Source organism: Spermophilus citellus (assembly GCF_964194105.1).
Source record: "Spermophilus citellus genome assembly, chromosome: 3".
Classification (NCBI taxonomy): Eukaryota; Metazoa; Chordata; class Mammalia; order Rodentia; family Sciuridae; genus Spermophilus; species Spermophilus citellus.
Window position 1 is genome coordinate 139,321,735 of NC_138184.1, and position 14,276 is coordinate 139,336,010.

At 35.4% G+C, this 14,276-nt stretch overlaps 1 protein-coding gene across 6 annotated transcripts in view; it reads right to left on the reverse strand.

Annotated features, from left to right (window-relative positions):
• Positions 1-14,276, reverse strand: part of BBS9 (Bardet-Biedl syndrome 9) — a 512,444-nt gene that overhangs the window by 333,909 nt on the left and 164,259 nt on the right. For all 6 annotated transcript variants that reach the window (XM_081288277.1, XM_081288276.1, XM_081288275.1 and 3 more), the window contains 2 exons: positions 12,523-12,706; positions 11,555-11,684 (listed from right to left, as the gene is read on the reverse strand). In XM_081288277.1, the coding sequence (XP_081144403.1) occupies positions 11,555-11,684; positions 12,523-12,706 (314 nt within the window). The remainder of the gene's footprint in view (positions 1-11,554; positions 11,685-12,522; positions 12,707-14,276) is intronic.

Sequence of the window (14,276 nt, forward strand, 5' to 3'; positions counted from 1 at the left end):
CACAACCAAAGGGGCCCCAGCAAACTTCCAGCTGCCAGCAAACTTCCAGCTGCCGGCTGATGATTGACTCACAGCAGCCCCAGCAACATCTAGCTGATTGGCTCCTATGCGGTGATGCTCATTGGGCTGTTTTCCTGCCCTTCAGACTGCCAGCTGATGATTGGCTCACAGCGGCCCCAGCAACATCTAGCTGATTGGCTCCTCTGTGGTGATGTTCATTGGGCTGTTTCCCTGCCCTTCAGACTGCCAGCTGATGATTGGCTCACAGAGGCCCCAGCAACATCTAGCTGATTGGCTCCTCCACGGAGCTGCTGATTGGGGGACTTCTTTGGCTCCGCCCACGCAACCCAGCCAATCGGCCTCAAGAACAGGAGGATTGTGGGAGGTGGTGAGGTTTGTGTGGGGGTGAGAGGCTTGTGGGAAGCCGGTGGTGGCAGTTGGGCTCTGAGGGTTTTTTCCTGAGGAGCTGTTTTGTTTGGCATTTGTAGTTCTAAAAATAAAGTTAGTTTCTTTTGACAAGTGGCTCCTGAATTGTGCCCAGCCAGACTGCGGCATTTGGTGGCTCGCACGGGGAGCGACTGAGGGTAAGTAAGCCTCTCGCCCCTGAGGGCAGGGCGAGAGGATGGGTAGCCATTCTAAGATTCCTCTTTTGTTTTGCTTCATTTTTGTTTTAACTTGCCTGTCCCTGGAGAAACCGCTCACATCTGAGGAAAAACTATTTGCATCTGAGGAAAAACTATTTGCGTCTGAGGAACAGATAGGGAGAAAGGACGGATGCACATGTCAGGAGGATAGAAAGGCTGTCATAATGATTTTGTGTGGTTCCATTTTTATTTCATTCTGTCTCAGTTTTGTTTGGGGTTATCTTGTTGGGTTGTATTATAGTAGAAATACGGGATCAGCAATTAGTAAAAAACAAACCGAAAGACTGTTAAGTAAATTGTTAGAGGAAGGAGGCATCGCAGTAAAATCAAGAACAGTCAGGGCATACGTTGATACAATACAAAAATGTAGCCCATGGCTTTTTAAGGAGGAGTTGTTAGATATATCACAATGGAACCATCATGGTGAAGATTTAAAAAGAATAGAAAAGAACAACCCAGGGACTCTGCCAGTTGGCACATTGCCATTGTGGGCATTGGTATCTGGTTTGCTTAGTCCAAAGCCTTCAATTCAGACAAAGGTAAAGGAAGGAGAAGACATATTGATTCAAGTAAAAGAGAAGGTCTCTCAAGTTAGTCAGAAAGAGGAAAAGATTCAAGTAAAAGAGAAGCTCTTTTGAGCTAGTGAGAAAGAGGAAGGAAGTTTAGAGCAGAAAAAGCCATCAGGGGAAAAGTTACAAAAGGAGACTGCTAATAACACCTTTCTATCAGAGAGCGTAAGTGTCCAACCAACAGCACCACCTCTACAGGAGACTGCTACTAACAGCATTCTATCACCAGAGGACATAAGTGTCCAATCAACAGCACCACCTCCATATGCTAGGAGACTCCCAACCCCCGCAGTTGATAGTTGGGATCCTGAGACAGGATCTCAAGTATGCCCTGTATTTGAGGTACGAGGGCAGCGAATTTACCAGGGTTTAAATTTCAAAACAGTGAAGGAGCTAAAAGAGGCTGTAACAACCTATGGTCCTCAAGCACCCTTCACTGTAAGCTTGGTCGAATCCATTAACAACTTGAACATGACGCCAGCAGATTGGGCTAATATGTGTAAAGCTGTGCTAAATGGAGGTCAATACCTGTTATGGAAGGTTGCCAATGAGGAATTTTGCAAGGAGACGGCTAGGCGAAATGCAGCAGCTGGTTATTCTCAGAGAAATCTAGATATGTTGTTAGGAAAGGGACCTTATGAGGATCCGCAGCAACAAATTGCATATGATCCTGGCGTATACTCACAAATTGCTGTAGATGCAGTTAAGGCATGGAAGACTTTACAAGGACATGGAGGTTTACAAGGTCAATTATCTAAGATAATACAAGGAGCTAATGAACCTTACGCTGAATTTGTAGATAGGCTTATTCAAACAGCTACCAGAATTTTGGGGAATACAGAACAAGCAATGCCATTAATAAAACAACTGGCTTATGACCAAGCGAATCGTTGGTGCAGAGATATCATTAGACCATGGAAACAGGAAGATTTAAACACATATATTAAATTATGTAGAGACATTAATGAACAAGAGCAAGTCATGGCAGCTGCAGTAAAACAGGCTTTAGATGCCAGAGACATTAATGAACAAGGGCAAATTGTGGCAGCTGCAGTAAAACAGGCTTTATATACCAGGCCAAGAACATGTTACAATTGTCAACAAACAGGACATTTTAAAAGGAATTGCTCCATAGGAGGAGGGTTTAACAAAACTAGGTATCAAAGGAGTAGAATACCGGGTATTTGCCCACGATGCCGTAGAGGGAGACATTGGGCTAATGAATGCCGTTCTCAAACCACCATAGAGGGTACTCCATTACATTGGGCTAATGAATACCGTTCTCAAACCACCATAGAGGGTACTCCATTAAAAAACGAACAAGGACAAAGTGTTTATCCACAATATCGTGGACAAAGGCATCGGGCTCCGTTGCCAAAAAATGGACAGGGGGCCCCAATGCTCCGGGGCCCCAAACCACAAATATACGGAGCACTGGAGGAACCCAGCAACCCCATCAGGGTAGTGCCCAGGACACATTGTCCATCAGATCCCTCATCAGACAAACCAGAGGGAGCGCAGGGTTGGACATCTGCGCCTCCGCCAGATCAGTACTAACTCCAGAGATGGGAGTTCAAATCATTCCCACAGGGGTAAAAGGACCTCTTCCCAAAGGAACAGTAGGCTTATTATTGGGACGCAGCTCTTCTACTCTAAAAGGACTTTTGATAAGTCCTGGGGTAGTTGATCCCGATTATGAAGGTGAAATAAAAATTATAGCCAGTTCTCCAAAGGGTATATCAATAATTTCACCAGGAGATAGAATAGCACAGTTACTAATAATACCAAACCTACATGATAAATTTTCCAGTCATGCTGTAGAAAGAGGTTCCAAGGGATTAGGCTCCACAGGTGTAGATTGGGCTATTGTTTCTTTAAATTTAGATTCTCGCCCCATGCTAAAACTAAATATTCAAGGACATGAATTTAATGGGCTACTGGATACAGGTGCAGACCTTAGCATCATCTCTCGTCAAGAATGGCCAAAACATTGGCCATTACAACAAGCCACTCAAATGCTTCGAGGCCTAGGAGTGGCGACTAATCCTGATAGAAGCGCAATGGTATTAGATTGGAAGGATCCTGAAGGATGTGAAGGAACTATACAGCCATATGTATTGGATCATCTTCCCGTAAATTTATGGGGACGAGATGTCTTAGATCAATTAGGTTTGACATTAACAAATAACATCAATCAAAATGCACCCACTATTATGGCTAGACAAGGTTTTAGGAAAGGAAAAAGAATAGAAAAACAAGAACAAGGTATAGCAGCACCAATACAAATAGATCAAGGAACAGACAGACATGGGTTGGATTTTCACAAAGGGCCACTGAGACAATAAAAATTACATGGAAAACAGAAAGACCAGTATGGGTTCCTCAGTGGCCCTTGACTAAAGAAAAGATACAAGTAGCCCATGATCTGGTCAAACAACAATTAGCAGAAGGACATATACAACCTTCTGTATCTCCCCATAATACTCCCATTTTTGTCATCAAAAAGAAATCTGGTAAATGGAGATTATTGCAAGACTTAAGAGCCATTAATAATGAAATGGTCATTATGGGACCTGCTCAATCGGGGATTCCTCAATTGTCTGCTTTGCCAAAAACTTGGTATGTTTTAGTTATAGATATTAAAGATTGTTTTTTTTCAATTCCAATTCATCCTGAGGATAGTCCACATTTTGCATTTACTATCCCTGCACTAAATCATGAAGGTCCTGATCAGAGATATGAATGGAAAGTACTCCCTCAAGGGATGGCTAACAGCCCAACTATGTGTCAAATTTATGTTAACAAAGTAATCCAGCCACTTAGAAATCAAAATCCTGAACTACAAATATTTCACTATATGGATGATGTATTATTAGCACACAAAGCTAAAAACACATTGCTAGAAATGTTATGCCACACTTACAAATTTATTAAAAAATTATAATCTAGAGATAGCAATAGATAAAGTACAATTAAATTTTCCAATTAATTATTTAGGAGTTCTATTATCCTCAACCATGGTCCGTCCACCAAAAATTCAAATACGAGTAGATCAACTCAAATCACTTAATGACTTTCAAAAGTTATTAGGAGACATAAATTGGATAAGGCCTTATCTAGGTATTCCAACAGGAGAATTGGGACCTTTATTTGATATCTTAAAAGGTCCATCAGATCCAAATTCACCCCGAATGTTAACGCCTGAAGCAAGAAAGGCATTAAAAATCATTGAAACATATATGGAAAATATGCATTTGGATAGAATTGATATAAGTTTGCCTTTATTATTTATTGTACTACCAACAAAAAATATTCCTACAGGAGTATTTTGGCAAGAAGGTCCATTATTATGGATACATTTATCTTATTCTCCTAACACTATTCTTACTAGGTATCCTGAGGCTGTAGGACAATTAATACTCAAAGGAATAAAAACAGCAAAGGGAGTATTTGGAATTTCTCCCAATAAAATTATTACTCCATATACTATGAATCAAATTGATGAATTAGCTAATGATTTAAATACTTGGGCAATAATCATGTGCAAATCTAATGTTTCATTTGATAACCACTTACCATCTAATCCTTTATTGTCTTTTTGGTCATTGCATCCTGTAATTTTTCCAAAAATGACAAGAAAAACACCTATCATGAATGCTCCAAATATATTCACTGATGGGTCAAATAATGGTACAGCAGCAATAGTTACACCTGATAAAACTTTTACATTTTTAGTACCCAAACAATCAGCTCAAAAGGTAGAGCTTAATGCAGTATTACAAGCTTTTGTGATGTTTAAAGATTCTGTATTTAATTTATTTTCTGATAGTCAGTATATAGTTAATGCTATAATATCCCTTGAAGATGCTGGTAGGATTTCCCCTTCTTCTACTGTTTTCTCTTTGTTTTCCACTATACAAAGTTTAATCTGGGACAGAAAAGATCCATTCTTTATAGGACATATCAGGGCACATACAGGATTGCCTGGAGCCCTTAGTTTGGGCAATGATTTAGCAGATAAAACTACACATGACATACATATTTTCTCTACACTAGAAGAAGCTATAAATTTTCATAAAAGGTTCCATGTCAATGCTAATACTTTACAAAAGCGTTTTAAAATAACTAAGGAACAAGCTAGACAAATAATAAAACAATGTCAAAATTGTGTGACCTTTTTACCACAAGTTAATCTTGGAGTCAATCCTAGAGGATTGATACCTAACCATATTTGGCAGATGGACGTCACACATTTGCCAGAATTTGGAAAATTAAAATATTTGCATGTTACAGTTTATACTTCTTCTGGATTTTTGATGGGCTCCCTTCATGCCGGAGAAAAAACTAAAGATGTTATAGCTCATTGCTTACAAAATTTTGCCACTGCGGGCATTCCAAAACAGTTAAAAACAGATAATGCCCCTGGTTATACTTCTACCTCTTTTAAACAATTTTGCTCATCATTTGGCATTACTCATATAACAGGAATCCCATACAATCCACAGGGACAAGGCATAGTTGAAAGAGCTCATCAAACTATTAAAATGTACTTATTAAAGCAAAAAGACGGAATTGGGAAGGGGTATATATTCCCCAAAGATAAACTTAAAATAACCCTTTTTACTCTAAACTTTTTAAATTTGGATTCATCAGGACTTAGTGCTGCAGAAAGGCATATGTGTCCAAAAAATGTACATAAGCCCAAGGTACTTTGGAAAGATATTCTAACAGGACAATGGAAAGGTCCTGACCCAGTAATTGTCTGGAGTCGGGGGTCTGTTTGTGTGTTTCCACAGGAAGAACAGCAGCCGATTTGGGTTCCGGAAAGATTAACTAAAATCCTGACCCAGTGATTGTCTGGAGTCGGGGGCCTGTTTGTGTGTTTCCACAGGGAGAACAGCAGCCGATTTGGATTCCAGAGAGATTAACTAAAGCGATTTCTACAGACCAAAAAGAAGATGATTTGGCTCAAATCCATAACAGCTGATATCCAAAACACCAATTTGGCTATCCTTACATCTGCGACAGAACCAGGATGCTTTTTTCAATATCTATTTTATTATTGCCCTTTCCCATATCATGAAGTTCTATTTTGGTTTTTGAGCTCATACAGACCTAAGTTAATGTTTTGCTGATCAGTTCTATTTTTTTTTTTTTTGACTATAGAGTTTTTAAACATTGCAATGGAGATTTCACCTGTAAAAAGTTATAAGGCCTTTACTATTATGTTATGTGTTGTATGTATTATATTATGTGTGCACACTTGTGTTTTGTGTTATATGTTTGAATGTACGTATGTCCATATATCATATATGATGAGCGCTCATGAAAAAATGGATCCAAATATTTTTTTTATTCACGTGATTTAAATGGTTTAATTTAAATTGGGTAAATAACTATTAAGAATTGTTTTAATATGTAAACAAAAAAGAAGGTTAACAGATCTGTTTGTTTACTTTCACCTTTCCTTTTCATTATATTTAATAATTCTCTTCAAGATAATGTAAATTGTTAAGAAAATTGTTTTCTTTTCTCTTCAAGATAATGTAAATTGTTAAGAAAATTGTTTTCTTTTAGTGCCTTCTGGAATGTTACATAATTTTTTCTTTAGCCATTATTGCCAGAATTCCTATCTTCATCCCAGTACCGGTGAAGACAAAGATAAAACTAATCTACAGTTTCGGCAATAGCCATCACTGAACTGCTTGCAGAACTTGCCTAAACTATGTGTCACTTGTATGCATTGTGAACTCACTTGTATGCATTGTGAACTATCTGTTGGTGCAGCGACTTGTGGTAGTGTTGGAGTATTTATACTGATGATGTCATCGATTGTACAATTTTTCCAACAAGAGCCGTCAATTGGCGTGGTGTATCTTCCTCCCTTCTGCTTGTCATGACAAAGACCTCTCCACAGGTGTGGCTGTATACTGGACCGGTAGTCAATGACGGGTAAGATCCAACTACAATGGTACCAACCTAAGACAGGAGGCTGACGCCCTGAGGTCAGCTCATCCGAAGATGGGTAAGGAGCATATGTAGTATTGGACAACCTAAGGCAGGCACGGTCCCTAAGCCACATGCTTGTTGTTTAAACAGAGAGGGGGAGATGTTGAGAGCCACAACCAAAGGGGCCCCAGCAAACTTCCAGCTGCCAGCAAACTTCCCAACAAAGATGTTGTGTCCGCCGAGAACTAAAAAATAAATATTAAAAATTCTCTCTCTCTCTCTCTCTCTCTCTCTCTCTCTCTCTCTCTCTCTCTCTCCTCTCTCACTCTCTCTTAAAAAAAAAGTCACTTTAAATTTTAAAATGATTTCCTAATAAATGTGATTTTTAAAGAAGTAATATCCTTCCCTCTGTGTCTCAGTTTTGTTCATATTTTTAAAAAGGGTTTTCAATCAAAACATCTTTCTAGGAGATAAGATCTTTCTAGGATGAGAAAATACCCCCTGATGTATAAACACAAATCACAATGACTGTTAAATATTTACCAAGCTACATTCAGCTTTATGATTTTCAGTATGACATGCAAATATGGAAAACAAGTGCATGATCTAGTTGGAAAGTTAGGAAAATTAAACTGCAGTCACCAACATAATTATGAATATGATAGAAATTAAGAGGAGTCCATGGAAGAGAGGAAAGACTTACTTATGTGAATTGAGCTAGGACTCTAAGAAGAAATTTGAAAAGCCAAGGAAGAAACGGAAAAACACTCTAGTCAAGAATACTACATCAATGAAAGCTAAAGAATAAAATGTGAAATACCAAAGTTAAAATAAGTGACTATTAAAAAAAAGAATAAGTTACTATTGTGGGCATAGCCTGCAAAGAAAAACACCAAAATACCACACCAAATTGTTTATACTATAAAATGAGCTGCAGTAAGATTTTAAAGTACTGTGGCTATAGGCTACCAGCTAAAGTTTGGAAAGATTCTCATCACTTTGAAATTTTACTCAAATAGACTTCCACTTTTAGGAATATTTGATATCACTAGAGAGGATAATGTAACCGATAAAATATGATCATTGATATATGCCATTTGGGAAACAGACCACAGCAGAGGTAAGATGCTCAGCAAGACTTACTTAGTTACTTCATGCAATAAGAAGAATCAGTAATAGCTAAGAATTTAAAGAGCATTATCACATTAAGGATCTCCTGATTCTGTAACCCATATATTGATTTCATATTTCTATAATCTAACCCACAAAACAATAATTAAAATAAAAGAATACTATCTAACCAAGAACAAAATTTAACTGTAAAAGAACAAGGAAACACAGACAGATTTAGGACTAGGGCCGCCAAGTTGGTGGGAGTAAAAGGAAATAAAAGCATCTTAGTTTCTGAGTAAAATGCTGTTATTAAGTATAATTGCACCAACTTGATCCAAATCCAATATTTCTTATTCATTGAAAAAAAAATTGAAATAGCAGCAATTTCCTTTATAAATAAACACTTCCAGCCAAGAAAGCTTCCACCAAAAAGGTTTAATCCCAAAGGTAATAAAAAGCAGGAGGGAAGTTATTTCAGTTCTTATAATTTCAAATAACTTCTAAATATAAATATGTTATAGCTAAGTAATAATTACTTCTAAAATTCTAATAAAGTTACCATAAAATTCTTTCAAAAATAGTCTAATCTTTTCCTTTTAAAGTATATTAAAAATAATGAACATAACTTTCCTGTGTTCTTATGTGAATACATAATCAGTGTAACTCCACATCATATACAACCACAAAAATTGGAAGTTATACTCCATTTATATATGTCAAAATACATTCACTCTCATGTATAACTGAAAAGAACAAATTTTATAAATAAATAAATAAATAAATAAAACCAAAAAAATAATAAAGTATATTTTAAAAAGATCTTGGGCTGGGGTTATGGCTCAGTGGTAGAGTTCACCTAGCGTGCAGGAGGCACTGGGTTCAATCCTCAGCACCACATAAAAATAAAATAAAGATATTGTGTCCACTTAAAAAACTAAAAAAATAACTAAACACATATCTATCTATCTATCTATCTATCTATCTATAAAAGATATATCTTCAATTGAATAATTAGAATTTATTATTCCTTATTAATGTTATATTATGTTAATATTTATTATATATTAACAATTAATATATAATGTGTTAACTGTGTCAATTCCCTCACAAATACTGGTGCCTATAATACAATATGACATGCTAAAGTTGAATATAAACACCATAATGCACACTATATGGAAATTTAATTTCTTATGATAACTTAGTATTATTGTACTCTTTATTTGTAAATTGCAAGTGGATGAGAAACTAAAAATTTACAATATATATCTGCTGAGAAGCCATATCTGTACATTTTCTTAAGTAAGGCGAAAGGTGGCTCTTGAAAGTCCTATATGTAATATATATGTAAAATAAGTATTTCAACTAAATGTTCTCAATAAAGTGTTTCTTTCCATCACTCTTCCCATGCCCAAAATATACCCTAAAACCACATTGACTTTTAAGTATTTAAAGATATTGGCTCCTAAAGAGCATGGAGATTATAAGCCAAGATGGGCCACAGACCCACCAGTGTGGATCTGTCTTCTTGCACCTGAACTGTCATTTGTGGGGCCAAAGAGAACAGTTCTTGGATGAATATATGGACTGCTGTAAGAATTACTCTCCCAGAAGAGAAATACCTGATTTTGCCCTGCTGGCAAGATGTTTTTCCTGTTCTAAATCCTTCTAAGTAAATCTAATACAAAATGTCTGTTGAGTCTGTTTGGTTGGACTTAAAAAGACCATCTGGTGGACATTGTAAAAGCCAATTTCAAATTTTTAAATTATTCTTCAGATACAGAAAAACTATTATTCCTGTTAAGTACACAGCAATTATAACTTTATGATAGTCCTTACTCATAAAACATAAGGAAGTAATCTCTTTTTAAAATATTCAGTATTTCAAAACACTGTTATTTTCCAATGTGTAGGCTTTAGGATGAGCATAAATACAAATACCAATACCTCCTCACTGAATTTCAACAATAATATTACACACCCAACTCTACATACCATTTTTTTAAATATGCACAAAATATTCTAAATGAGTAGAAGTGAGCACGTCAGGAATCTAAAAAAAAATTTAGACAAGGTTTTGTCTTGCACAAGATCATAAGATCCTTGTCAGGATCTTGCCTTTTATACTAATGACCTTGAAAAATTACACATTAAAAAACAAGATCTTTCTCCTATCTGGTAAATTTTGGAACTTTGATGTTAAGATAGATTTTGTTTTTCATTTTAAATGCAAAACAGTATACTATGATTCTTAAAATATAAACTGCTTAAGCACATGACATTAGCAGTGATGGATCACTTAGCATAATAAAAATAAGTTCAAACCCCATGAACACTGGCAGTAATTGATCTCTAAATGATACCCATCCAATACTATAAAAAGAAATCCTTGTTTATTTTAAATAAAACAAATTTTACTGAGTATACATATTGTAGAACCACATTGGTCATACAGTCATATATATACATAAAATAATAATGTCTGTTTCATTCTACCATCTTTCTTATCCCCACATCCCCTGCCTTCCCCTCCTTTCACTTCCCTCTACCTAATCTAAGGTAATGCTATTCTTTTTTTTTTTTTTGTATTACAATTCCTTTTTTTCAATATATGACAATAGTGGAACGCATTACACTCATTATTACCCATATACAGCACAATTTTTCATAACTCTGTATATAAAGTATGTTCACGCCAAATTATGCCATTATACATGTACTCTTTTTGTTTGCATTACAATTCTTAATACACATATATATCACAATTTTTCATGTCTCTGTTTGTATACCACAATTTTTGTATCTCTGTTTGTATATAAAGTATATTGACACCCAATGCAAGTCTTCATACATGTAATATGTATACTCAGAAAAATGAAAAATTATATCCCATCTATGTATGATATATCAAAGTATATAAGTGCATAGTGCATTCTACTGTCATGTATAACTAATTTAAACAAATAAAAAATTAAAAATAGAAAATAAATTTTAAAGAAAATAATCTATCAGGCAAATCACTTTCTTGGTATCTCAACAGCTGTCACTTTTAATTTATAAGGGACATCTTTTTAGAAATTCTAAACGAAAATAATGGTGCAAATTAAGGCTTTTTCATATTCTTTTTCAATAAAAGTTAAATTTTAAATATTTTGATTACTGACATCCACACTACAATGTCACTTGTCATTTTTTAGTAAAATCATCAGCCATTATTTTATAAAATTTCCATGGAATTTCTTAACATTTAATAAAATTATGTTAAATGAAACCACTTACTGAAAACAGCCCACTCTTACTGCCACAGGAATATGGGGAAGTTGAGTAGCCCACTTCAGTGTCACATCCTGATAAACATGCAACATGTTTTTATGGTTTCCAATCAAAGTATTTATTGTTCCTTCAGAAACTGCAGGTTGAAAATACAGAAAGAGAATACTAAGGAAATAATCATTTGAAACAGTATATTATATTTCTTTTAGAGGATTTAAGATACAAATTAATTCTAACAGCTTGAATTTAGTGCATAAAGATTTTAAACAATAAAAAATATCCATTTTTCAATTTCAAGCTACCAATATAAAAAAAAAACAGTTTGCAGACTTGCAAACTATAGATAGTGACCATTTATCTAAGAAAGTATAATTTTCCAGGCTCAGTGGCACTCGCCTATAATTCCAGCAGCTGGGGAGGTTGAGGCAAGAGGTTCACAACTTTGAATCTAGTTTCAGCAATTTAGTGAGGCCCTGAACAACTTAGTGAGAACTGTTTCAAAATTTAACAAAAATAGAATAAATTTTTAAAAAGGGGCTCGGTGGTTACGCACCCCTGAGATCAAACCCTGGTACAAAACTAAATAAATAAATAAGAAGTATAAATTTCGTTAACATTTTAACACATTTTGGCTAATGATTCACTATGGATAAGTCATTCTATTATACATTACTACTGTTTATAAAACTGTCCGATGTTCTCTTGGAAGCATCTTGAAGAGTGACATTATGAAAAGCATTAATGTATGCTAGCAGCCAATTCTATAAGTCATTTTGTACAAAGTAAAATGACTCACAAAACAAAATGTGTGTTTTATATCAAACTTACTTTGAAAGTTAAAATTTCCATTACATGTTCAGCACAGAACTATTGTCTTAGATGTTTAAAATATGTGTATGAGTGTGGATTTTTCTGATATATATAAAATATAGCCTTGACATATGGAAAAGATAAAAGAAAATCTTTCTACACACCTGAGCAATATGGGAGAAAACAACTCGGGCTACAATCAAGCTTCTTCATGAATCGAATTTGTCCATTATCCTTAAGACAAAAAAAGTTTCTCTCACCCAGAACAAAAACAGAAGATGCTGACTGATTGAAAGAGACAATACATATATCAAGGGCTTGCTCGCCAATATTTAGAGCCCAATCCACCTGCAAAGCAAAACCCATAATCAGGTTAGTTGCTAAAAACAGAACATTTCACTCATTCTCGTATCAATACAAACTAAGAAACTGCTTTATATCAAAGCAGAATATAAAAACTAGCTAGGCTTCATTAATTTTTTTTTTGGGGGGGGGGTTGTTTTTTATCACTGTATTTTGCTACTTTACAAACTCTAGCAGGATTTTTTTATATTCAAATTAACCTTTTATTTTAGCCAATTGATCAGTATAAATGCAGAGTTACAGACAAAGGAACCCTTCAAACAGGCACATTAAACCATAATGGACTTTGCCACACAGAGGCCATACTGTACTACAATAGTAAATCACCCTTTACTTATCCACAGGTTGACAACTGTGAACAGCTCTGGTAGATTTTTTAGGGGGGGTTCTTTGTTTGTTTGCTTGCTTGTTTGTTTGTTTTAGTTGTAGATGGACACAATACCTTTATTTTATTTATTTATTTTTAGGTGGTGCTGAGGATCGAACCCAGTGCCTCACACATGCCATACAGCCCTCTAGCATGTTTTGCACCATCTATTATCAGATGATATTAGATTATTATTAGCTATTTGGTTGTTCATTAAAAAGCTATCTTCTTCCCTGAAAAAAATCCTATAAGAAAGCTATTGTGGGGGCAGGAGTTGTGGCTCAGCAGTAGAGTACTTGTCTCACGCATGTGAAGCACTGGATTCTATCCTCAGCACCATATAGAAATAAATAAACAAAATAAAGATATTGTGTCCATCTACAACTAAAACAATATATATTGAAAAAGAAGAAAGAAAGAAAGCTATTGTGCTGTGTTGGACCTGAAACACTGTTATTTCTGTCTATATGCTACTGACCAAAGCAAGTCACATGGCCAAGCCCAAAGACCAAAGCAGGGAAGTACACTCTGTCCATGATGAGACCATGGCTAGGATGTGAGCTTGCGGGTAGGGAAAGGGGAATAGAACAATTAGGGTCTATAATACATACTTCACTTAAAGATATTCATTGTCCAAGATGTCAGAATCTGGAATTCAAAACCTAAATCTATTGGATCCAATGTCCATGTTATTTTAATATACATTTTTAAATTTTATTCTATTTTAATTCTGGTACAGTAGAATAAATTATTCTTCATTACTCAAAAAAGAAATAAAGCTAGCTATAGATAGGATACTCTGCACACAAGAAGTACTCTACAGTGTTTCTTTCGGCAACATGGTCAATGTTTAATAAATGCTTCCTAAAATAATGAAGTAATAAATGTACAATGAACATGTAAAAGTTTTTTAAAAAAACATCTTCCAAGTAATTAAGATCTCTAAATCAAGAAGATGCAAAAGAACAATGACATACCATGTTGAAAAACACTGGATGGGGCATATATCACCTATGGAAATGATAATGAGATGACTTCACACAAATAAAATCTGAACAGAGGAACTAATCCGGCCCTCAAAGTTAGGCTATCATCAACAAACAATGGATCAATGAAAAGTCACATTAAAGATGCAGATAGATTTTTGGCTGTCAAGACATGACCAGGTATTAATCTACCTATTTTAGG